Source organism: Vanacampus margaritifer, chromosome 5 (assembly GCF_051991255.1).
Source record: "Vanacampus margaritifer isolate UIUO_Vmar chromosome 5, RoL_Vmar_1.0, whole genome shotgun sequence".
In the NCBI taxonomy this organism is placed as follows: Eukaryota; Metazoa; Chordata; class Actinopteri; order Syngnathiformes; family Syngnathidae; genus Vanacampus; species Vanacampus margaritifer.
The window spans coordinates 19,129,124-19,156,638 of NC_135436.1; the positions used below are offsets into that span (position 1 = coordinate 19,129,124).

General features: G+C 38.8%; 1 protein-coding gene across 2 annotated transcripts; it reads right to left on the reverse strand.

Moving 5' to 3' along the window:
• Positions 1–941: 941 nt before the first annotated feature.
• On the reverse strand, positions 942–27,226 carry st3gal4 (ST3 beta-galactoside alpha-2,3-sialyltransferase 4). 2 transcript variants are annotated; one of them, XM_077566214.1, is made up of 11 exons: positions 26,919–27,226; positions 20,470–20,555; positions 14,980–15,061; positions 14,552–14,641; positions 12,313–12,410; positions 11,833–11,896; positions 11,661–11,756; positions 7,753–7,942; positions 7,299–7,436; positions 1,411–1,557; positions 942–1,317 (listed from the first exon to the last, which is right to left on the reverse strand). In XM_077566214.1, the coding sequence occupies exons 2-11, from the start codon at positions 20,483–20,485 to the stop codon at positions 1,225–1,227; spliced, it is 1,014 nt and encodes a 337-aa protein (XP_077422340.1). In that variant the 5' UTR covers positions 20,486–20,555; positions 26,919–27,226; the 3' UTR covers positions 942–1,224. The 2 variants fall into 2 exon arrangements, with proteins under 2 accessions (XP_077422340.1, XP_077422339.1); XM_077566213.1 differs by lacking the exons at positions 20,470–20,555; positions 26,919–27,226 and adding an exon at positions 18,119–18,270.
• Between the last annotated feature and the right edge of the window lie 289 nt (positions 27,227–27,515).

Consider the following 27,515-nt stretch of genomic DNA (forward strand, 5'->3'; position numbering starts at 1 on the left):
TATGTTCCTGTGATTGTCACTTAGATCCTGTATTTTGGGTTCTGTATTTGTGAATCATATTTTGTCATATAAACCTTTATTCTGTCATATTGTGCATTGCCCTAGCAAGAGTTACTGAATGACACTTTTGTCAGTACGCCGAGGTTCTTTAGCCGAGGTTTCTCTCAGAACATCGAGGTTTCCTATCCGTGGTCTGCCATTCAAGTTTTCTTCCTTTTGAAGCTGTTCTTCCCTGTGTTCGAGGTTGCTTCCATCCCTGCTCTCTCAAACATTTTTCAGCCAAGGTTTCTCCGTCAAATGTTTTTTTGAGGCCATCTGAAACCAGCCATTTCCCATCTTGTTTCTCTTCTGCGTTTGGATCCCAATTCTGCACCTCATGTGACATTTGCACAGGTCCAACTATTGGTACTGCCCTTGAATTGGATCTCCAAATGCTGTTAATGTTTGTGCAGATAAGTTAATATTTGTACTTACAGTCCTCCTTACTGAATGAAAAGCTTTACATTCACTTTACATCAGTGTTCATTCAAAGTTACAGTAATTATCGTGCACCATAAGGCCAACTAGTTTTGAAATGCCAAGGGCATGATTGCCTTCATGGCAACACTAATTGCCATGTGAGCAGCATTTGCACAAGGAGCGTAATATTGTTCTGCTCGTCCATATGTCCATGTTGTACATATGTGAGCTAATAATTCTAATCGCCAACTAATTCAAAACGCATTTACACTCAGTCCGGTGAAATTCAATACAAGACTGCATAAAAAAATGTATACTTACAAAAATGGTTGTTTTATTTTTAGCAGGATATTTTCCTCATTATGATCATATTTATGTCAACTTGCTTTCTTGTTGCGGTTTTGATGTTTATGAACCCAATGGAGGCTGACTGCCATCTAGTGGCCAACAGTGATACTGATTGAATACAAATAACACTAAAATAGCTTTTTATTAAAAATTTATTTCATTATGTACAACAACAAATATCCAGTGGTACCAGTATCACACGCATTGTTTAAAAAAGAGAGAGAAATAAATAAAAGAAAACAACATTACCTTTCATATTTCCATTTCAAGTGGAGACCAAGTGCTGAGTGAATCGTTTTTTGATTGTGTATTGTTAATATTAAACAGAAATACTAATAATAGAAGGAAATCCTTAACATCACACTATGACAGTTCAACTAAGATCAGAAGACCTAATGCATAGATTGATTTTGCAGCCTATCGTAAATGTGGGTGCAGGTAAAAGATGGCACCCAAGTCTTCCAGTCTTTTTAAGGCTCGAGCTTCATGACTGACGTCATGGTAAGAGTTCTACAAAAGAGACACAAATAGACCTTGGAAGGATTAAACAGCTGGGGGGAAAAAAATGGTATTTACATCACTTCAAAGACCACAACCACTTACCTTCATTAATTTCATGGTATCAGAGCCATAGTAATGGATAGGGTGTATTTGGGAGTTTGGATACCCAAAACCAGCCACGTGGACCACATCGCAGTAGTTGAGTGCAACGAAGATGGCAAGGATTCCCGTAGTGGGATGAATCGGTATCTGGAGGAAAACACACACCAATTTTTTAAACTTATCATCCTAAAATCAATACAGCTAATCATCTATCCATCATAATGTAACTCAATATGTTAACACATTGCGGTAAACTTACTTGCTACATACTGAATTGTGATACCTAAATATAGAAACATTCTCAGTTTGACTTTAACTATCTCAGCAATGTTGGATTAGCTATAACTAAACTGAAAATAAATCAGTCGGGTTCTTGGAACGATACCCAACAAAACACCTTAAGATGAGTAAGAGAGGTATTGACAGTTGATCGGAAAATCAATGGGGTCCTTAATTTGATGATTCATTCATTCGACTTTAGGTATCATGTTCAATGATATGAGTCGCACAATAATTCAAAACCGAGTTCCTGTGGTAATCCTAGATTAAATGCATTAAATTTCGGAAATTGAGATGGTTGATTTCAAATCATTAAGGTTATGCAACAAAAAAAATCCTTTTGGACTTCAGCTACAGTTGAAATGACCCATGATGTGCACTAGAAAGTACTATTATGCCCAAAAGCACTCTTTTAACCCATTTATGCTGTTAATGCACAACTGCATTGTGCCACTAGGTGGCGATAAAAGTCAACAGAAACAGTACATTGGAAACGTTCTCTAAAAAACAAAAAACAAACTGAAAACTCAGGTTCAGTGGTTGAACACATTTAACAGTTGCTAAACAAAAATGCAGCTCTAGAAAAGTATTATATTGTTACGTAGTGTTCCCTGCCAATTATTAAAGATGTCCTTAAATTATATGGAGATGGTGTGATGTCTTCACAATGTTGTTCATATCCATGTTTATTTCCACTCTGCTTATAATAGCCTTTTTATTCAAATTTTACTTTTAACATTCAATTTCACAAGACATAAAAATTGTAATACAGTACATCGATCACAAAAACTCTTTTGTACAAATAAAGGCCTCTTCCAATCAGCCGTTGAGTAAATACACAGTATTTGCCTAAAATATAAAAATAAGATTGTGAAAATCTGTGATTTTCCACAAAGTACTGTCAACAGTTAATCACTCTCAGAACACTAACATTGTAAATTAGATGAAAGTTCAAGAATACACAACTGTCATCAACAGCGGCCCATACAAAGACACGAGTATGGAAGCTGTCCTAACAGCAGTTTTATCACAATGGACAACTTCAACAAACTTGTGATGAAGGATATATTTATATTATTAAGTCTTTTATGATGTTATGATGATATAACAATTTTACACTGAAATGGAACATTGCCATTTGGAACATAATTATCCTGTTTCAAGAGAAATGCAATAAAAATAAAAAATAGTGCAGTCTAAGTAAAATAAACAGTTCTAGAAAAAACTGTGCAACAAATAGTCTCATATCTTTGTTATGTTTATTTAATGGTTAAATGTTGTTACAACTTTATAAAATGTGGTTTTCCTTACTGTTTTCTCTCTTTGCAGCTTGACCAGCAGGAAAACATACACAAGCAATTCCTCTTTTATGAGCTTCACATAAATTTTATGAGCAAAAGATTATTTCGACTATTAATTAAAAATAAAAAGTTGAATTAAAACGTATCAATATGCATCACGTTAAAAAGAGCTAAGCAAAACTGTGTATGCGACTAGAATCGCGTAGTCAAGCTAAACAGACACCGAATATTCAGCCACAACAAAATAGCAGTGCTAGCAATACCAAGCTAGCATTAGCATTGTACAAAAGCTTACATTCATCACAGTTGCTACGTTTGCAGTCTCACCTATTTGGAACGGCGTGCTACTACTTAACACTAGATACAGTATGTTTATCGTTTTTATTTTTGGGAATGTAAAATCACTTCACCAAAAGAGGTGATAAATGTACCTTCGAGGACACAAGGACACAACTCAAAAATACGTATTGCAGTCCCTGTCTGCAGATTGCGTCACAGCGCAAGCACAAGAGCGGACAACTCTCGGACTTTTGACATTTAGGGACACTATTTTCAGTCGTTAAATCTGACCTCCATTAAATCGAGATTCCGCTGTACCGTATTATGTGCTGTTGTTTGCAAACAAGGGTTGGGTGTTTGCTTTTATATTTTCCAGAGGTGGAACTTCAAATAAAGAAATAAAGCTAACACGTCAGTGTGAGGATGTGGGGGTGTGCCTTAGGAGTGTGGCAAAAAATAGATTCTCATAAGAATCGCGATTCTCATTTAATACAATTCAGAATTGATTTTAAATGTCCCAAAATCTATTTTATTTAAGTAATTTTATACTGTCTTCCCTTTGTCTGTGTGTGCCTTTATTTGGAGCGCTGTAGCCACATTAGAGAGTAGAAGGAAAAAGTCACGATCAAGTTATTCCAATAAAAAAATAAAAAATAAAATTGTGCTCATGAAGAAGAATCACTTCCACGTGGGCTAGAGAGCGAAATTCCCCTCCCTTTTTTTTTCTTCCTTATCTCATCAAGTTTGCCATATGAACTGCCCGATGCTAACGAGCATGTCCAAGCCCACATTTACCCATTTCCGACATCATCCATCTCATCATGGCTCAACATTGTTAACTTGAAGCAAGATGAGGAGTCTTTACTTGTTTAACAGTCTGGTCTGGTGTGAGGCTTCTCTTTTGACTGCATTGGTCTCTCTGTAATATCTATATCATGTTTGTGTAATCAGTACAAGGTCAGAAGAACAAAAAGTTATAGAGTGAATGGCCGTATAGTCTAAATTTTTTGGGGGGGTATTTTGGCAAGTGGGGGGGTGCACATTTTAGCTTGTAACAATTTCAAAATGTATATTTAGACAAGCATTCGGTCCGCATGTGTCTTCGCTGAGAGATCCATCTGGACAAGTCTTAGCAAAACTGTTGCGTTTTAAAAGATGACAAATCAACCGTTTTTAAAACTTAAAAATGACCCTCCTTTTGTCATGCGCTAACATGCTAAAACACGCAATCAATAATCACTGCCGTTTTTTTTAGGTTAATTCCGATTATTAAGACATTGCTGACATTCTGTGTGCATGAGCCCTCATATGGCCGGTGCCAGAGTTCTGTGTAGTTTGGAAATAGGCCTGCGGCGGCTTGCTGAGTGGGCTGCACACTGTCACCGCTGCGAGCTAAGAGCAGAGCACATGCCTGCGTTTTGGGAGAGGGGTGTGAACACACACTGTGAGGATCATGCGGTTTTGTAAGAGGGCCCAGTGCAGAAGATGAAGCGAGAGCGGTGGTGGAGAGTATATACGAATGTGGATTTTTGGTGAAGTGGTCATCTATTTGGCAGGGAAGGAGAAATATCTGCAAACAGTAGTCAAGCCTGATGGATGAGGTTTTATACCGTGGGGCTGGAAATATGGAAGGCAGAAGTGCTTTCATACTAGCACCATTTAATCAAGTGGCTCTGAACTTGGGTTCAATCTAACCCCAGGTGTTCGATGAGTCAGTCTCAGGAGTTTGGCGGAAGTCAAGAAACGAATCAAATGTTTCGTGAGGATATGCCCTGCTTGGCCGTTTTTGGTTGCATGCTAAAATTTTGGGCCTAAAAGTCGATTTGTGGCTTTTTTTTTTATGTGTGACTTCTTTATTATTGTAATCCCTTCATACAAAAAAAGAAAAGAAAGTGGTCAGACAAATATCTGCAATGTATAACGGAACCTATGGTGTTCCACAGGGTTCAATTCTGGAGCCCCTGCTGTTTTCATTGTATCTGATACCACTGGGTTTCATCTTTAAAAAAAAAAAGTCCTTGATGAACGATAAATTGTACTGAGCAAAGTTGAAGATGAAGAAAATATGCTTCAAAGAGCTGTGCCTTATGGTCTACTTAACATGCACAAGTTGTAGCTTTTCACAATCCCGGAGTGACATCAAACTTTTTCATCCTCTGTTCTGCTCTGTTTACAGCTCATACTAAAATGCCACTGAGCAGAAATACATCCATTTAAAAAGACGTATATGGTTCAGCATCAAAACAGTACACCCACTTCTTGAGATCTTCCCAAATGTCTTTCCTTCCTTCCTTGGCCCACGCCCAAGCACTCCACAAGTTTTGCGGTAATCTGTTGAGTACTTTTCATGTAATCCTTGAAGTTTAAAACTAGTCACAACACCCCAGTGTTAACCACTTACAGGCACAAGTTGTTTCTCGATTTGTAGCCCTCCAGAAGGGTGCCGGTCCTGGACACTCCTTAAAGTCTGCGTGGATGGTGCAGAGCTCCTGTCGGCCAAGCCCGTTGCTCAGCTTTAGGATCACCACCTCACAAACACCATCCACTTGTTTGGACTGAAGTCCAAAATGGATAACCACCTTAATCCTTTGACAAAAAGGGGCTCTGGCAAGGGGTAACAAGGCAGAACCAAAAGAAAACTTGGCTCCACCAGGCACACAACCTCCCGGGAGATTGAAGAGGTCATTAGGGGGAAAAGTGTTTCAAAGTCCAGGCTTATAAGCCAAAGTGAGAGAAAAGGTCCAAGTTTTCAAGTGAAAACAGATCAATGGCTCACTGCAAAAATGCCCTGTGTCATGTTTTCTCGCCATGAAGAGTGTTTCACAGTTTCCTTATTGATTTCTTTGTTTCCTGAACAACAACCAGCTTTTGGGACTACAAACCGCTAATAATTTTTCGGCTATGCACTGCTGCATACTGAGAGTTTATCTTGCAACAAAATGCCAGAATGTGAAGATATTTCTCATAATCTGCTGTAATAGGATCCCCCACCCCACAAATTACGATTGACCGCGTTACACTTACAACTCATTGCACGATTTATCATCCAAGTGCCCTAGACCGGCTAGCGCAGGGGTCTGCAGCCTGCGGCTCTGGAGCCACATGTGGCTCTTTAGTCCCTCACATGTGGCTGGCTCTCTGTGGATCTCTAAAAGAATTAGTAGAAATTAATATTTTTTTCACTTTTTTTTTTAAAAATCAATTTAAATGAATGCTTAAATAATAATAATAATAATTAAATATTCAAAATATGTCAGAGTCCAAATTGTCAGAAAAAGGGAGGCGAAAGGTAGACTACTAAAAAGTAACCATTAAATGTTCAAAAACAAAAGAAAGGCAGAAAATTACCCCCCAAAAAATCAGTAAATTGTTTTTTTTTAAGGCAAAAAAGAAAACTGAAAAATATTAATAAACAAAAGACCAAAGCTACCATAAATGACCACAAAGTTGCCAAAAAAGATAGAAAATTGATGGCAAAAAAGGCAGAAAAAAATGTCAAGAAATAGTCATAAAAAGTCCAAAAAAGGAAGAAGACAGGACCAAAATTACCATATGTCCATAAAATTGCCAAAAATTCTGAAATTTTACAGAAAGGAAGAAAAGTCTAAAAATGTATAAAAAAGGAAATGTGAAAAAAGGTAAAAATCTTAAAAAGTATTGGATGCTACATATTTTTTTGATGTTGCACCTCTAATCAGCTCTTGAGCCCTCAATACATTTGGTTAACACACTGTTCCCTTCATCACAATGTCCAAACGTTTTGTGGCTCCAGACAGATTTTTAACATTGATCTGGCCTAAAATTGGCTCTTTTGACAGGAAAGGTTGCTGACCCCTGGGCTAGCGGATGCTGCAGCCAGCCTCGTTAACATCCGAGTGGGAGGCGTAAAAGGGGAAAAACACCACGGATGATTCCCAGCAGGGGAACTTGCGGTTAAGAATGCCGAATAGTCACAGTTAATTGCAACCATGGTTTCCCCCCCACCTAGCTGCCTTACAGATTGCTGTTACTCGAAAAGTGGCACCTCACCTGTGTACCCTTGGGCTTCAGGGGGATTTGGAGCAGCTTATGTGCTGTCTGGTGCAAAAAGTACGGGTCCAGCACTCGGATTTGACCAGCGTCACCCAACCAGATTTGCGGAGGGAGCTTCCAAAAGCCTTCCCTGACCTGGGTGCATGCATACATAAATAAACAGCCAGATAAGTCATTTCCAGTACAGCCACTTGATTCATACAAACAAGAGATGCAAGACAGCCACTAAATCCCTCATGACTGGAGGCAACGCCATGTGCATAATTAGCAGGTAATGGCCCAGCAACTGTTAAGACTGGCAGGCTGCTAACTACGAGGACCGAGGCCCGCAATGGAAAAAGCATTTGACAACAGCCTATCAGTGCTTGTTCCTGACACGGTCGGCTGGTAAAGCATGCGTGTGCGCGTGTGTGAGCATGAGCGGGCGAGAGCTTTTTCACACATCCTGTACCCTCTTCTCGTTGTAGAGGATCTCTTTGAGCCACCGTAGATCTTGCGGTTTAAAAGGCACAAAGACCATTAGAGTGCCGGGCTCGCTGTTCAAGCGTGGATCATAGGAGGCAGACTCTGGGTAGAAGAACCTCATGGTGGTCTTGTTCCCAACATCGGCCTCGTAGCCCCTCACTGGAGAGTTGTTCAATCTGTAAGAGGAGAAATTGGAGGTAGAATCACATCTCATTTTCAAAATCTATTCACTGGGAACGATCCTGTGGTTAAAATGATTTGCTCTTGCAGCAGGACATTAATCCAATTCCCTTCATATTCACTGTATTAACTCAAATAGTGGACGATAGCGATGTCATGATATCCAAACATCACAAAACACGATATTGTGGGGAGGTTCGCGATATAAAATTGTTTTTCACAATATGTTAAAAAAAAAGAACAAAAGCTCATATTATCTCATTCACTGCCATGAATTCAGTAAAAAAAAAAGATTATTAAAAATTAGGGGCAAGAAGCGATTATTTTTTTAAATTGTAATTAATGACATGACTTCACTAGTTAACTCACGATTAATCACAAATTCTATATGTTCTAAATGTGCAATAAAAAAAATTCTAGGTTTTCATACTCTTGTTAACAAAAGTGGAAAAAAAATGTGAAACTATTTTTTTTTACCAATTGACGTTTATAGCCTTCAACCGCAGTGCATGAATAAAAAAAAGAAAGAAAGAAAATATTGTAAAAAATTCGGGGCGTCAGGCGATTAAAGTTTTTAATCGTAATTAATCACATGACTTCACTAGTTAACTCACGATTAATAACATATTCTATGTACAAAACTAAATGTACAATAAAAAAAATCTAGATTTTCAACAAAAGTGGAAAAAAATGTTAAACTAATAGAAATAGTTTAAATTAATTTTTGACATTTATAGCCGTCAATGGCAGTGAATGAGTTAAAAAAAAAAACACAATATTGTGCTTTTGTACATAACAGCAATGCATTTAAACAACCTACAGTCTCTAATAACACTTAATATTGAGGCACATAATGCACACAAAAATTAGGTCCTACAAATATTGACTCGGTTCACAAGCATATTACGTTCCCCTTCATCTGGCCATTTAGCGTGGATTTTAAACAGAAAGGCCAAAACATGCCCTGTGAAAATCAAACCGCACTAAAAAAACTAGCCACCAGAGGGTGCTCGAACTTCACAAATGGAAGTGAGTTTTTTTAACAGATGTGCTGCTTTTAATATCGTGACATGACGACGACGACCATATTGTGGCAGTTTTAATATTGCAATATTACAATATTGCTGTTATCCCTAGTGGACAACTGCCGAATGAACACTTAAATGCCTCGAAAATCCTCCATAACAAAGTACAAAAACACAAATTGATTGCTAATGCCCATTATTTTCTCAAGGATAATGTTCCATTTACGCTGATACGGTCAAGTTTTTAGACCAAGTCATTTCAAAAGTCACTTTTAGAATTATGGGCGGTACGAGCTCCTTGGTGGATATTTTGAACTGAAACTTGTCAGCCAATTAGAGAAAGGCTTCCCTGAGTAGCAGATGAAACCGAAGGCTTGAGGTGGTCATACGAGAAGGCGTTTTATGAACAGACTTCTTTACGCTATCACACAAACATTCCCCAAAAAGCCAATTTCAAATCAATTTTCTCCAGAATCCAACATCCAATTTCCGAAATGATTAATGCATTGTATACTCAGGTGTAAGTGGCCGTTTCAGCCAGAGTTAACAATTTTTGGGATATCTGGTCAAGTTGCAACTAGTAGAGCCTCTTTCTCTAATAGATGGTCCAGACGAGTTAGACTATGAGGTAAAAAGTGAAAATATATTCCTGCATTGGCATATTAATTTAGATTCTACCCAAATCCGAAATCCAAAGTGCTCTATCCTTTGGTCCTTCCTCGGGTCTCCTGACGGCCTCACGACTCTGGCTGGTATGGGATTTTTTAATAGGTTTTAGGTGAACTAATGAATACAGACACACTCGCATGCACGCACGCACACACACACACACACACATACTCACCCACATACAAAAAAAAAAAAGGAGCGCAATGACGATGACATGTCAAATTGGTAAAATTACCCAATGAACAATACTGAGCTCTCCAGAAAAAAAAAAGTGTCCTATCCTGCTACTTTATATGTCCTACTAATATCAGGCTAAAACGTTTTGTTTTTTTTATCAAGTATTAACTGTGTTCTTCAGTGAGATAAAAATTCCATTGTTATTATGAAACTTGACTATGTTTGGTTACACACAAGTCTCACAAGGCTTGATAAAAGTTCAAGTTGTGTGTCTTTGACCCAAGTCTGATGACGTTTGCTCTCAGGCATGCATTGAATTCAGAACATTAATAACCTACATGTCCCAGGACTGATTCGCTTCTGAGGGAGAGAGGATAGGGAGGGACCCGGACACGTTGATGTTGGGGAGAAAAATGCATTGTAACCAGGCCAACAGCTTGGCTGTCTGAAAGAGGCTTAGAACAACTCAGTGTGTGCATGTGATGTGTCTGCGCCAAGCTGTAAAGTCAGATTTGCGCTTTCACGCCTGACATGACTAAATGTTTTCCTTTCTCCTTTAGAGAAACCAAACTTGAACCTGGCAACAGCAGATTGATAATTGTGATTCACTCAAGGGAGTTCTCCACAATATCAATCTGGGACCGCTCTAATGTGTTTTTCTCGGGGAAGGCGGGACACTCAGTCCGACACTCCAAGGTGATTGGGCAATTTGTGCCCGTCTGCCATACTTTTGTTTTGACCAACCACGGCAACGGATGAAAATGTCATCAGCAATTGTCTACCTAACATTACATTTCCCAAAAGTTTGCTGATTGTAGAAATTAATTAAAGTCTGATTGATTTACATGGATTCCGATTAGAATGAATCCGGAATGAAAATGCTCCATCTAAACACCTCAATCGGAATAAAAAGGCTGAATCTGAATGGAATTTCATTTGTAATCACAGGGGTGGTATATTCCTTCAACCCAGACGATCGTCATGTATACACTTCAATCGGAATGGCGAGAATGCGTGCGGCAATAAGCGAAGTGCGCATCTCGACTGCACGGTACATTATGGGTAGCGCCGTGGTGCATTGTGGGTCGGCTCTACTACCATACGGTCATTGAAAATAAATTGGATGCGTCATGACGTCATCGTTTCCACCCACTAAAATGGCGGCGTCTCCCCGGAGCTTGTCTGCGAGTGGAGAACTTGTTTTTACGCACTTTAAATTTGTTTTATCAAGATGTTGCTTCAATAAAAGTGTTAACATATGTAACTCAACTACTCTACTAAATGACTCCATCTTGATAAATCACGTGATCGACGTTCGTGCCTCTCGTGGCTGCCGCGGGGCTGATCGTATCGAAGGAGGGGAGCAGATTGGTATGGATCACGTCACATGTTAACAAGTGACCAGAGATCTTCATTCGGAATGATTTCAATTGGAATGACTAAAAAGTCTCCATTTAAACCCAGATAATTTATAATTTATATTTAATTTTACAGATCACGGGTATACAATACTAAATTTGTTATTTCAATATTTAACAGGGCCTAACTATTGCAGTATGATTTTAGATGAATTACTAGGAGAAAAGTACGATAATTCTTTATGTACCGATGCAAGATATTCAAAATGCTCAATATTGAAGTTAAATTCTGTTTGTTTTTGTCATAATTTATGATCCTGTTGCAAGACAGAGAATAGCTGAAGAAAGGACTTCAAGATTATATTCTTCTATCTTTGGATGCACATTATTACTTATACAAATTCTCAAAGGCTAACCAGACAAAATTAAAAACTACATTTAAACATAACATAGCTGTCCAATGCATACAATTTGTTTATTCTTACCGAATGACGACATCATATTTGTTGATGGTGCTTCCTAGGGATGTGTTTTTAATGGTAAAGCCGTTGCCTATGACAACGCAGGTTTTGCATTCAAGGCTGAAAGAAAAATGCACCACACATTGTTAATACATGGTGATGAAATCCAATACAAAATCAATAGCGAGGCACTTACGTTTCTATTTCGGCCGGAATCTGATCATTTGCTACTATTGCAAGAACTTTCAGCAGCGGCAGTTCTGGGTGGAAAAAAAGGGGAAAGGGAGCAGTTTAAAATATGAGATTGTAAGAAAACTATTAAGGCAAGCAGCGTGATGCATCAAATGGATTAAAGCGGCGTGAAGAACCCACGGCGCGTCGGCCATCTACGGCCCCACGGGACTACTTAATCCGCGGTGCCATGTAATTCTAGAAATAAATTAAAGTGGTGGACTTCATGCGGGTTTGGAGAAAAATGGAATGTCAGAAGTAGAGGTATTGCACCTTTGTATTTCTGACAGACGAAATGGCCCCTGATGGGGAAAAAAAGGTTCTCCACCCCAGAAATAAATGGGGTGTCTTATAAGACTCAAAAACATAGAAGTCCACAGAGTAAAATAAATGGTAAGTTTAAAAAATAAAAAGGAAGAAAAAGCAGGTAATAATATCTACATACCACTGCCCTTGATGCCATAAGGTAGCGTCAACATTGAATGATGTTCCCGCCAGAAAAAATCATCCATTTTTAGAAAGAGTTGTGTCTGTCTGCTAATGCTGTGGGAGAAATATCACAACGATTACACAATACGCCACATGAATTGTATTACAAATCAAAAGAAAGGCTCTGAACGTGGCTGCAAAGTTATTTTTGTGGCTGTTCAGCAATGACAAAGCGCACAATAGACAATGCAAACGATACTGCCAGTAAACACATCCCAGCCACTTCCAATGCTCGTTGTGCTTGGCTTGGGTAAAACGAGAACTTGCCAATGTGTTTCTGGTATCTATTAGAAAGGTGAAACACACTCGTTCGGCTGAGGAAAAGGAAAAGAAAACAACAATGTTCACAGAGATTCTGGAGCGAGACGAATGCGGCGGTTTCTATTTTGCGTGTAACATTTTTACGTGTTCATTGGCGTTGGACTCCCGCTGTTTATGACCTTTTGTCTTGACAGAGTGGCTCCTATGCATTTACTAGCTTCATATGCAGGCTAGCTCTCCATAGGATATAGAGATAGACCTCCGGGGTGGGGTTTAATAATAATTTAGCCAAAATGTCACTGCAATTACCTGAAGGGCCACCCAACGATTGTAATGGTTGATAAAAAAAAAAAACAGCGGACTTGTACACAATGTTTTCTCATAATGATTAGGGAACTTAGCGTTTTGAAGGGTCAAAGTGCAAATGTAGAGAATTGAGAGCTGAGGGGGAAAAAAATCAACTGTGGTCTTGATAAGTTTTGTGATAGACCACTGAAGGAAACTATAACAATATTTGGAAAGCGATCAGTAATAAATACTCAACAGAGAAGAAGAGACTTCACTTCAGGAGCTACATCTGTTCAGTATAATGACATCTAACACAAGAGCTGCATCAGAAACAACATCCACGCTTAGTCTATCGTTATGTACTGTGTATCTACAGTGGGGCCTTGAGATAAAACCCGTTTTAAAACTCATCTCTATTCTTTAGCTTTTGGCTCAGCATTGCTTCAGTGTGTTATGGTGCCTGCTGTACTAATTTATTGATACTTATTTTATTTATTTATTCACTTACCTTTATCTTATTTACTTAATAGTCACATACCTACAGTACTTCTTGTGTTATTTATTAATATTTTTATTTACTTACTTATGATATTGATTTTGTGTTGTTTTGTTTTCTCTATCTTTACTGCATGACTATTTTTATTACATGTACAGCACTTTGTATACAGCAATGGTTGTTTTTAATTGCTATATAAATAAAGTAATTTATGTCGTTCCGTGACTTTGCTCAAAACTCAAAACACTCCCATCTCAAATCATTATCCATTTAAATGAATAGAAATGCCATTAATCTGTTGTAGCCTGCTCCCCACCCCTCGAAACAATTTTCCTTTTTCTTATTTTTTAATATGGAACTCTATAACATTGTACTTAAAAAACATTTGTAATCAATATCTGTTGTAAAACCGAAACAAACAACGCTAACTGTTAGCATGTCCTTGGTCATTTCCCTTGTATGTTTAGCATTAAGCTAGCTGCGGCCATTTTAAATGCTATGTAGTTTGCTTGTTTTAAAAACACGTCATTGTCTTAGTTTTATGTAAAGTTTGACAATAAAGAACTGGAAGTGCCATCAATCAAACTTGAAGCCTCTTTTTAATGAAATGTTCAATACCATTTGCCAAACTGCTGCTTATGATGAAGTGAGTTGAAATCAGTTTACTGATTCTGCAAACCAGGAAGCGTTAACGACAAGAAGAGTGCAAACATGTCGCTTTTGTTAATGGTCCACCCTTGGCGGAGGATTATGCGCTGTTGACCACCGTATTTGTTGTTACATTACAGCAATTGTATTGGCTGTGGTCTGGGCAGGTGAAATGGCTAACGGTTGTACAGCTGGCTAAACTGATAATACAGTAGTGCATAAATACATGATTGGGGGTGTGTGTGTGTGGGGGGGGGGTATTTATGACTGAATAGTGATAACAAAAAACATTGTTGGCCTCAGTAAAATTGACTTTTATCAAGCCATAAAAAAGTTCAACATTAACCCTCTTCAAATTGAAGCTAAAATTGATGGATGGTCCTCCTTACAACAAATCCAAGGAACCAGGCACCTTTATGTTGAAATAAAACTGTTGTTGCACCATAATAATAAGTCATAGACACCCTCCCCATAAAAACAAAGCAGACATGCCGTGACGCACTTCAAGTTGAGGCTCTCCCACTTCTTCTGCGTCAGCCAGCCACTACACAGAAATTTGCTACTCCTGTCAGACTTGCTGGTGCCAGTATAGCTGTGAAAAGACAGACGCACAGACAATCACCACTGCTGGCATGAAACTGAAAACTGCTGAATTCATAAAAAAAAAAAACAGTTTTGCTCCAGACATAAACTGGGTCCAGAAGCCTCAAGAAGTGCAAAAGTAGGCCTATGTGTGAGTCTAATTGACCAGCAGCTTGGATCAGTGGGTGGCTTGGACTACTTTACTCTTGGGGACTCAGCAATTTGCAGTCCTCGAGCGCTTACTTTTAAGTTTTTTATGCATAGCGGGCATTTTTGGTGTTAGGTGACCTTAATACCAGAGCAATGATACAAAAAACAAAGAAATGGTGCGTGTGCGTATGTCTTTACCTCTGAAGTATGGCATTGGTACAGTAGTATGTGACAAAGATGATGAAGAACAAGACAACTGGTAGAAGCCTAAGGCACCATGCTGGAATCAAGAAAGGACAAAAGAATTACATTAATATTCGCATTAAGCACATACAGTGGAACCTTCAAGATATTTCCTTAGAAGGAAACTATACATCAAAGAAACTCCCTTAATAGAAAAAAAAAATTTCTAATAAAATGCCAGTTTTTGCCCCAAAAGTTTTACAATTTACAGTCCTGCTCACCATTGTTGTCTGCCATGAAATAAAGTACATCATGTGTAATATTTTCTCAAAAAAAACCATTTTATTTTTTATGGAGAACTTGTGTTTTATCCGAAAGACCAAATTATTAAAAAACTATTTAAAACAATAAACAATGGGCGGAAATAATAAAAAACTTAAAATGTGCTCTGTCACTGGTATTGGCACCCTTTCCTGTAAATCAATATGGAAACACCATTGTGACTCACAATTTGTAAATCACAAATGAGAATTCCCTGTCTTAAATTGTATGTACCAAATTGACATGAATTAACCAATGAATGATGATGTTTTAAAAAGCCACCTTTTATCCCCTTGTCCTTTGTCACAATTGTGTAAACAAAGGAGCAGTCAGAGGACATCAGAAGTGCAATAATTTGCAAACGCAAGACTTCCAAAGGGTATAGAGCCATCTCTTTTTTACTTTGATAGCCCTGTTTCATTAAAAATTTGACGAGCACGGAACTGTCAAGAATCTCCATGGAAGTGGGGGGTAGAGAGAAATTGATGACAGAAGTCTTTGACGGTTGGTGCGAATGGTGGAAAAAACACCACATTTAACGTCCAAAGACCTGAAAGTCAAACTGGAACAGTCTGTGATCATGATTTCAAGAAGTACCATATGCCACACACTGAACCAAAAACAAGGCTTCATGGGTGAAGACCATTCCTGAGACAGACATAAAAATAAAGAATGGCTAACTTTTGCCAAGGAGTACCTGGACAAACCACAATTCTTTTGGAAAATGTTTTGTGGACAAATTAAACAAAAATAAAGCTTTTCTGCAATGCACGCCAACAGTTTGTTTACAAAAAGCACAATGAAGCTTCCAATGAAACACATTCCCTACAGTTAAGCATGGCGGAGGATCCATTATTCTGTGGGGCTGCTTTGCTACATCTGGTACTGGAAGCCTTGATCATATCACAGGAATCATGCCCTGGTTGATCTCTTATACTCTCTTGCCACCTGCTGGTCGTTTTTGTAATGTTGCTTTAAGCTTTCTCTTCAGTTCAGAGGCTGCATCAAAGCCTTCTCTGTATGCTCTAGCATAAAAAAAACATTAAAAATGTATAAATACACTTAAAACATTTAAAATAGAACGTATTTATTCGTGTTTGGGAGCAAATAAGTTAATATGAGTAATACAGTTAATTCAATTTACATTTTAACAAGTACAGTATTATACTATAATACAAATAGTTATACACTACACAACACTTATTAAGTCTAGCTACAAGATGACAGTACATTTCTACAAATACTTTCCTGATCTAACAGGCATCTTCAAGGGATTAGTGGTTTTACTTTATTGTACTTTTATTAACGGTGGTTAACTAATTTGTATGACAATAAGGAATATTTTAAATGAAACTCTGCCCGTACAGTTTCACTGAGTATGAAGAGTATGCCGGAAATATAATAATTCACTTCAAATTAATATAACATTTGTGTTGAAATTAGAACAACCAGCGTCAGTGCGACAGCACTGAGCTTGACTTTAATGGTTGCACTGTCCGCCATTTTTCAGTTGCATTATCGTTATCATTGACAGAAATCTGCTTCAGACCACAGGAGTGGCAGTGGCAGCGGCAAGTGACAGTGGTTATCTCGAGCGAGCAGGGCACTCAGCCATTTTTAGTCACAACTAAGGCAAGCAACTGAAGTCATGACAATAACAGAAGACTATATTTTATTCTTTAGGCGAAGACTAATTTGAAAATCAAACAGTCTTAATGCGTGATATTCTGATATCACACATTATGACAGATTGGACTCATATTGTTTATTGAATCTCAATCATGAATTTTGCTTCATTCATATAGAATTTTACCTCTGTCATCCCAGCCAAATACATCAAAAATGATGTTAAGCTTTACCCTTCACCCTTATGGCAAAAAAAAAAAAACTGAGGTGCGAACATGCTACGTTAAGAGTTCCAGGAAGTGGCACACGAGGCACACTCATAGCCGGACATCCTGCCTTGCCACCACATGGTAACAGCCAAACTGAAGTGCCAATCTCGAAGATCAGTTAAGGTGACGCTCAGAGTTGGGTCGTAATTTAAGCATGCAAATAAAACCCCATTGTTTACCTCCTTAAATCATTGCTGTGATGGGAAAAAAAAACACCTTAGCTTGAGTACAGTGTGGGCAATATATTGGGCCAGCAAGCCAGTACACCTACAAGAACATAAAACAGATGACCATACGAGGTATGTCAGAAAGGTTCCAAGAGTTCAGTACCACCACCAATTAAGAACCACTGCTTTCAAAGCCTTCTCTGCCAAAACGGATCTCTTCTCGCGCACAGAATGAAACAACTATCGCAGCATCTCTTGCTAAATGTGAATTGTCTGGCCCACAATGAAGGAGAAAAACTTGTGTTTCGTTCAGCAATCCTGGCACTTTTCTGACACAACTCATACGTATTCCCCTATGGAGTAATACCAGCTGTATGTGGGAAATGTTGCCCTTTCATCCAGAAGTCGTCAGTTAATGTTGGACCTGAGAATGGGACTCAAATTTATTCCAAAGATGTTTGATTATTAATTCAAGTTCAAAGTCATCCAGCTACGACCTCACTTTATGCACTGAAACATAAAATGACCTTCCCAAAAACTATTCCCGCAAATATGGAAGCAGACAATAGTCCAAAAATGTCTTATAAAGAAATCTCTCTGATGCATACAGACTGTAGCTTATATAGGGTACATAATGCTTCCATTATCTCCAAATGTTCCAAGAAAATAATGAAACATACAAATATATGATCTAATGTGACACAAATAATAATAATCAAGATCAGGTTTAAGGCACACACACACACACAAATACACTGGAAGAGAGCTTACGTGTAACTGGCTTAAACAGGAACATCTTCACGCACCTCTTGGTCCACACATATCTTTTCTATCGCATGACGTTGGTTAAGTGCTAAGAGAAGAATCTAAATTAGCACCTTCCTTTGCGGTATACTCTTCATCCAGAAGGTGCAGTATAGACGTCTCCATTTCGATAATTGAATCACAAGTCGCTGCACTGTGTCAACTTAGATGACAGTGGAGGAAATGGGTGTGGTAGAGAAACAAGCAGATGTCCGGAAGCAAAACCCAGCAGAGGAGAGATGGTTGAAGAGGAGAATCGTTTCGCGGATGCTTGATTAACCACATACCCAGAATGCTCACCTCAACGTCCGACCCATGCGAGAATCGTTTTGCGGGTAAAAAATATTAGTGTCAAAGTCACTGTTGTGCTCAATGTCACTCAAATGAGCTATTTTCAAATGGTGATTACTAAAGAATGGAATAAGACAGAAACATACTTTTTTTTTTCTAATGAAAGAATGGAACTTCATGAATTAAATGCTCGAAATCGACTGGCACTGTCGTGGATGTTTTTTGGATAATGTGTGGCAGTAAATGAGTTAAATCTGCTATTATAATTCACTGTATTGGTGGATTGATTGCGCTTAAAAGTGAGCGTAAAATATGCTAATTGTGTGAAACTGTTACAATGTTGGTGTATTATGTTTAAGGCTGTCAGTTTAACATGTTAATTAGATTAATTAATTACCCTGCAAATTATTGTGTTAAAAAAATTACGCAATTGATCGTGAGGGAAGTCTGGGTTTCCCTCCTCAAGCTGCTGCCCCCGCGACCCGGCCCGGATAAGCGATAGTAAATGGATGGATGAATGGATGGATTATATTTTTTATAGTTTAATTCTGATTCTTTTATTCAGCAGTAATTAATTTTACGCATAATTTGGTAGAAGGGCCACAAGGAGTCTCTTTTTAGGGAGCCGACGTTGGTCGCAAAAACAATGTCGACAGAATCACAGCAGTTCAAGAGATTGTTGTGTCAAAACTTCTGCCCAGGCACTAGGTACAGTGTTTATTATTTAGAGACATCTAGTGATGAACTAATAGAGTGCAATGATTTGAAGCACGCGTACTACAGTATTTCAGAGAGACCACACTTTGCAAGCCTACCACCAATTCCGACCAATGATGTTTTAGCCTGAGCGAGCAAACATCCCCGCGAGCGATGGCGAGTGAGCGAGCAGCCCCGTGAGCAAGGTTTAGCCAGAGCGGCTAACAAGAGCGGAGAAGGTAGTAAAAGCTAGCGAGAGGAAATCAGGGGAGACAAGTGGCGGCAGTCCGAATTACGAGACTCAATGACGACCACCTGCAGGCTGATAGTGAATTAATCATTTAAAAAAAATTGGAAATAAACATGTTCACTTTACACCACTAAAGAGACTCTGGATTGAATGCAAAATATATTAACTTCCATCTGATGCCTGACTTTTCGTGTACAGTAGCAGCAGTAGCAGCAGGTGTTATTTTGATGCTCAGCCCTGCATGAGGAAGGGTGCGTCTGTTTCTGAGATTAGAAAGTTGTCAAGAGAAAAAAAAAGAAGTGCTTTTTAGTAAGCCGCAAAAAGGCAGAACTATATATTTCTTCAACCTCACGATTTTGGTAAACCATAAAATTTATTTGGAAGCCAAAGAAACCAAGGGGGAAAAAAAGCCATTTCAACATCCATGTAAATATAATTAATTTGGAGAGGTTTTAACTAGATTCAAACCAAGGGGTTGAGTGAATAATTCCATAAATCCCGATTCAACTCATAAGAAAGAAAATAAATACATCACATCAAAGTGCACTCTATTAAAGATATAAAGAACACCTAAGCACTTCCTGAATCTCAGGCTCAGTTGTGCAACAACGTGGCAACTGTTTAAGAGAAGGACCTTGTTTTTTTAACGGCGCACAAAGCAAGGTTCATAAAGGCATTGCTTGCATGATTTTGGTGTGAAAGAACTTTACTAAACAACCCCATCAAGCCATTGAGAAAAAAATATCAGAGAAATAAAGAGAAAAAGAACAGACCCTCTCAGACCCAGTACTGTGTGAATTCAAAAATGCTCCTTTGAATGAATATGCAATTCCTTCAGACCAATTTTGGGATCAAATCCCTCAAATTCTACATCAGGACAAAAATACCCAAAGAAACACTATAAAGGCTGAGACATCCTTGAGTCACTTGAAAGGTTATATATTAGTAGAAAAGATCAGAAAGTCTTTCAGCAGAATGGAAATTCACTTCTGTAAATACAATGGTCAGCTCCCCTAATACTTTTGCCAATACTTCTAATACAAATCTATCCAATGACCCCAAGAACAAGTGATTGTTTTACCTTTTCTCTTAGTCATTTCCAGTGACTCTTTCCACTGGGGGTTTATAACTTGATCAGATCAGCCCAGGCTTTTTCGTGCTCTTGCTCTAGTACAAGCAAAAAAGAAAAAAGAAAAGAAAAACACACACAGTTAGCGACTGTTGCAACACAAACTGGATTCAAGCACTATAATGGCAGCTCTGAATAGAAAGCAGATCCTAAAAGAGGAAACAACCATTAGAGAGAGGCTGGGTTGAAAGCAAAAAGGCATGATGCTGTAACTGATGTCATCCCAAAGTAAGCTGTTACGCAGCTACACTGATGAGTTTTCAAAGGTTTTCAACATGACTGAGGGTGATGTAAGGCCACTGGCCTCAAATCTGCCCTTCCCATCTCAGATGTTCTCAGTCAACACTGCCCCTTCAATGATGGTAGTCACACACACTGGAATGATTAACTCTTTTACTGCCAAGGACGTTAAATGACGTTTAGTAAAAACCTACGGAGGGCCGCCAAGAACGTTAAAAGACGTTCTCCAATTTTTTTTGGGGGGGGAAATGGGTGGAGGAAAGCCTTGGCCAGCTGTGGTAAAAGTTTCAAGCAGATCTAGTTAGCCTAATGACTATTTTTGGCCCCTAGATGGCAGCGATGACTCTCTTTTGACAAGATTGGGTAGGCGTCAGTAGAAGACGTGAGGCGGAGCTAGAGGGGACAATGGCTGGGGATGGGAAGCGAAAATGGCGACTGGTTGCAAGCAGCTCATGCTTGAGCATTTTTTTCAAAGACGAAAAGCATCGACCAATGCTAAAGAGCACATTGATGACGACGATGATCATCATCGATGATGATGATGGTGACTCCGAGGTTGGAAGCGTTGACGCGGCAGTAGAAGACGTGAGGCGGAGCAAGATGGCTGAGGAAGCGAACAATGGCGACCGGTTGCAAGCAGCTTATCGACCAATGCTAAAGAGCACAGTGATGACGACGATGATGATGATGGTGGCTCCGAGGTTGACGCCGAAGTTGGAAGCGTTGACGCGGCGGCTATGACCACGTCATAAAGCCTCACCGGCTAGCGATGCTAACACCGGAAAACGCGGAGCACAACCGAGCACTTCTGCTCAGGCGGACGTTGAATCGGACGACGAAGAGTGCCCCGAGTCCAATGCGTATTCATCGGAGGAGTGGGTACAGTCTGCTACTTGCTATACCCCGGAAAAAAAGGCCGTCAAGAAAGTGTAACGTCTGCACGCAAAAGGAGCCATCGCAAGTGAAACTAATCTGTTGTGCAAATCCTGCTGCGTCTCCTTGCACGCATGGGAGCGTTACAAAAAGAAAAACTGTATTTGAAACATCCACATAATTGTAAATAGTACCACAGTTGCACACATTTGTAAATAGTTTGCGAAATTGTTGTCAAATTGTTACACTGTTGAATGGAAATAAACGTATTTTGCAATCTAAAAACACTTTTTCATTGTTGGTGGTAGTGCTTTACATAAGTAAAGCACTATATAGGTGTTTGTGGCATCATTCATGGACAAAAAGAAGTGCACAATTCACTAGAGTGCATGAAATAACATCGTTTCACAAAAAGCTTGTTTTCTCCGTTTTTTGTTTCAAAACAGAGCATTTCGGTGAAACTAACCATTTTTTATTGTTGATTACTGAAAACGGAATAAGGTAGAAACAAACTTTTTTTTCTGATGAAAGATGAGAGTCCAATCTTTCATTTGGTAGTATGTGTGTTTCCATAGTCCAAACACAACATTTTCTGTGGACCTTGAAAGATCAGTCAAAATTCTTAAATCGGCTGGCACTGGCGACATCCCTTTTCTGAAAACATCTGGCAGTCAAAGAGTTAAAGATGATTCAGGAACTTCCCACAAAGTGACTTTGGCTTCAGGATTTCATGGGGGGAAAAAGAACGTTTTAGTCTTTTCTTTTTAAGAGCAAGACAGGGGAGGTTGAACTTCCTTCCTACCAGATTTGCTGTTAAGGTTGTGCTCCGGGAACACGAGAGCAACTTTACCGATAATATTGAACTTGCACATAACACCTTAGTTTTATTGTGTCTTGTGAGTGGAATGTCTGTACTTTGCCTTTTTTTTAAGTCCCTGTAAAGTCAGATATTACGGTTATACATGTTTGTACGTAATTGCCTAAAACGTGAAAAGAATTGAAAATTATGTAATACTGAAAAGAACGTTAGCTATTTAAGTTCCCCGCAAAATTAGCAAATGAGGAAGACACGGCTTGACTTGGTCAAAATCAGCAACATCCGACCCTGTGGTGACCTTTTTACTATGGCTACTTTGGCAAACTTTCCCAGTAGACAAAATGGCTTTATGGATAAGAGTTATTAGTGAATGGAGCAGAGCCAACTGTCTCTCGTCTCCCTCCCTGGGCTTCATCCTCCCTACTGCCGATCCAGTGCCATTGTTGGCACTAACATTATGCCCCCGCCAATGACTAGCTGGCTCATGTGCTTATTTAATGATTACAGTCCACAGTAATGTTTCAATTTGGAAGGAAGGCTTTGCAACATCATTTTTACATCACTAGAAGAACGTGATTGATTCTCATGTAGGTCACTTCTGTATATATATCAACATTTGGCTCTGGTAGCTCTAACATTAAGGAATGTGTTGGCATAAGAAAGTTGCTTGATGAAGTAGCATTCAGTGGACGCGCCCAGAGCATTTGAAAGTAGACAAAAAATATATATGTTTTTAATTTATGAAAAGGGTTATACTATTGTTTTCACTTAGAAACTGTTGAAGAAATGAATCTTTTTCTTCGCGGGTTTGTTTTCTTTCGGGTAGTGAGAATGTTGGTTATCCGAATGCAGGCCTTCCAAGGTTTTATTTTACAGAATATTCCGGGCAAAAGCGAGCTCCCAGCAATGGTGGCAGCCTCTCGGAAGTGCGAAGTTACAGTGGACTCACAACATTTTTATACTATCTTGAAGGGGCGGTACCACAAGGGCCCCCACCAATGAGATAAGACTTTAAAAACATCATTGATTACAGACACTTCAACCACAGACAATGGCCCATTGTTGTGGAAATAGATGAGGTCCCAGTCTTGACGATAAGACTTTTAAAAACATCATTGATTACAGACACTTGGCAGAAATTGCGACATCACTCACAAAGACACATCCACAGATACAAGTTCTACTGAGGAAATAAATCAATTAAAACAGTTATGACTAAATCTGGGCAAAGACCGTCTTCAAAACCCATTTTAAAATGTTCACGTTTTCAAGCTTTTATTCGCCAGTCAAACAAGCAGCCAAAATCACATCACATTTCATATCAATTTTAAGATGAAAACGCTGTTGTGTAAACAGCCCATGAACATAACAGAAGATGAATTTGTTCTGCTGTGACCGCAGATTGACACCAACAATGGATGAAAAGGGGCAGATGATGAATTCTCGTCAAAGGATTAGGAAGCCTGTTAATGCATACTGTATATACTCCTATGCTGTGTGAGCTTCATAAAACAAAATAGTCACACGATGATGGCATGGTGACGTATTCATGTATTATTTATAATCCCTGACAGAGTAACAGTGAAAGTGCCTTGATGTCGTACAAACTGGAATTTATCCAGACATGTTGGTGAAAAATGTGCCAGTCGAGTCACACAAAATTTCCACGTACCAACTGCAAACAGGCTTGGCGTCGGCAAATATTGCGATAAGGAGAAACACTTTATGCGAGTTTGGCTTTTTACGTTCACATTATTAGAAATGTAAGTGTAGAAATTCATTTTTGTAATTATTGCCTGTCTTTTTTATGACAACAATAACTTGACCCTCGGACATATTCATCATATTCCCATTAATCAGAATGAATTGTGTTTGACCTTAGAGGTTTCACGCTACCAAAAACTCCTACGTGGAAGGGTTCAATGCCTTTGCGTACTTTAGCCTGTGGATGTGTAAAGAACAAACTCTGCAGCCATGAGGGACATACTAACAACAAACCAATTTCAGTTGTTGCTTGATTTTTTTCCTCCCGGGGAAAAAAATACAATAAAATCACAATACAGAATGACCTTGAACACACACGCACATAATCCCTTTTTTTTTTTTTATCCTGTCAGAAGAGCTAAATCGGGATGTAGTGTGTAGCAGTTTAACCACACTTATGAGGACAGTCTCAAAAAAAAGCCTTCAATCAGATCCTTTTGCTTCCTAAATGCATTTTCTCATGGGAGTTGTAACCATGCGAACGAAGTGAGTCCCTGTAGGCTGTTTTAGAACAAACATCCCTCTTTTCTTCATTGCGACTTACAGCGCCCAAAATGGAAGGGATAAAACTATTTAATCGAATACAGCGGTTACACAATAATAGACTTTAATCATAAGTGATTTTGCAACTTTCCTATTGCTCCCCACACAGACCTCATGGAAGATTGTGCACATTAATGTCATTAAATTTCACATTTTACAACATCTTTTTTTGGCATGATATCAGAGCTTTTTAAGTCCACAATGTTATCTGTCTTGCCCTGGCACACTCAAAAACATTTTATGCAACTTGGTTTCACAAGAGGAAAGCAAAAATGGTCTTTACTTACAACACTACAAGTTTGCTCACGTATGATTTAATACAACTTTTACCATATATTTTCTCGGCTCAGAGGAAACACAATGTTACCCATTTCATTGATTGATAATTGGTCATCAATAATTTAACTGTGTTAATTTATTCATGCATTGAAGCAGTTTGAAAAAAAAAATGGGGTGAACTACCACACCTGTATGGTAAGCAGCAGGGGGTGTTACAACAAGGGTAGCGTGGAACAGTGGTGGAGTGGTTGTCTCACAACGCTGAGGTAATGGGTTTGATCCCAGGCCACCATGTCAAACGTGTCGAATGAGTAGTCAAAATGTAAAGGGCTGTGAGGGCCTTGTGAGGTGGAAAAGTGCTATAAATTTGTTTATTTCGAACATTTAAAATGACAATAATAATAAAATAAAATAAACATAATTTCCCATTTGTGTCAAAAACAAATAAACAGAGACATTCAAGTTATTCCACAAAACAAGGATGAAATATAACGGTTATAATGGTTTTCTTTCTCCATAAATAATAATAATGACTTCCAAAAATACTCATTTATAAAAGAAAAGACTTACTGTTTTTTTTGTTTGTTTTTTAACAAAAAAAAATATTTCAGCCACTGTTTTATTATTCCTCCCTAGTATATTTAGCAAAAATTAAATTTTTATACAATTTCTTAAATTGACAAATATTTGTACTTCTTTTAATGTTTCCCCCAAGACCATTCCACAAAACCACTCCACAGATACTTTTGAGTTTCGTGGGAGAATAATGTTTGAATTTTAATTCCCCTCTCAGATAATAACCCCCCTCTCTCTGTGTAAATAATTTTTGTTTGTTGCCCGGCTGCATTTTATTATTTGCCCAATACTTTATTTGTCCAGTTTTTAAATCTACCAGATCCCTAAACTTTAGTGTGCGTAATTTTAAAAAGAGTTTATTGGTAAATTAAGTTAAAATACTTTTTTTTTTTTACAATAATAAATTCATGGATAGTTTTTAAGTAAGAAAACAGTTAGACATTTAATAATTCTAAATTGTGTTTTAGAAAACCCAAAACTACAAAAAAATTATGTTATGTGATTAAAGCCATAAAAAAAAGTCAATTTATTGTCAAACATAATGTCCTTTGTGTGAATGTGATGTTAATACTTGGGAAGGTCATTTTGAAACAAGACCGCTAAAAAATGGACAATATTCTGTAACATATGGTTAAAGTTTTTAGTTGTTCCTGTTGAGGAGGAAAAAAATGGGCGTTTAACCATATGCTTTATTTGTGTTGCGTGGTTATATATTATAAAGATAGAGTATCTCATTTTTGTGTTTTGTAAAGATATGATCAGCTGCTTTGTACCATTGCTTTGGTTTCTTTTTTATGCATTTTCTTTCTTCTTTTTTAATCTGACCGCTCTATGGTAAGAGTGAACAAGTGATGCCATTCTTAAGACAAGTGCACTTTTCTAACTGTTGGGAAAGCCTGCAGTAGTGCACTATCCTGAATGCAAATGAACTAAAGATGGCAATAAGCAAACGTTACACAATAGCCTCAAGGGTAGTTATCCAAATGCTAAACGTTAGTCACGTGACGTCACGTGCGCTAGGTGACAACAGGTGTGATTTGTTTCCGTGCACTGATTCAAAAATTATTCATGCATTGAGTACATATTGGAATGTCGGAATCAATGCTAATCAATGCTAGTGATTAGTCAATACGTCTGCTATGGATAACCGTGACAAATAACAGTTTGCAACATCTGCCAAATAGAAGAATCAACTCTTAATCCAAGAAACGCGAGCAGACTAGTCACATCGAATTACAGCACACCACTGACACCAGTGTTATTTGTTTCAACCCTTTGCGCCGTAGAGGATTCGAATAGTTTTACTCACCAACGCGACCGACACCAAAAGCAGTTTTAATCCGAAAAGAGGAAGGTGAAACGTTGCTGGGAGCGGGTGACAAGATTCACGCCGCCGCAGTGAGTGACGTTCCCTCCGTGGGAAAGACGCGGCTCCGCAAGCAGCGGCCAAGCGCGGCGAGCATCCCGTAGCGACGCGGAAACAACGAACCGACGAGCGGACCACCGGCGAGCTAACCGCTGGCCTGGTTGCTCTGGAGTCCGCCACAGGCACATAGCGGCTCGCGCTTCAGACGCGTCCCTTTTCCTTCCACTCCTCCAGCAGCGGCGCCTTCCCAATTGCAGGACCGCGCATGCGCAAAAAGGGAGCACGCGCGAATGGCTCTGTATACTGTAAACAGCTAGCCGTGTTTTTTTTAATTATTCGTGTGTGTGCGTGTGTGTGTGTGTGCGTGTGTGTGTGTGTGTGTGTGCGTGTGTGTGTGTGTGTGTGTGTGTGTGTGTGCGTGTGTGTGTGTGTGTGTGTGCGTGTGTGTGCGTGTGTGTGTGTGTGTGTGTGTGTGTGTGTGTGTGTGTGTGTGTGTGCGTGCGTGTGCATGTGTGTGAAACAACCAACATATAAAATACC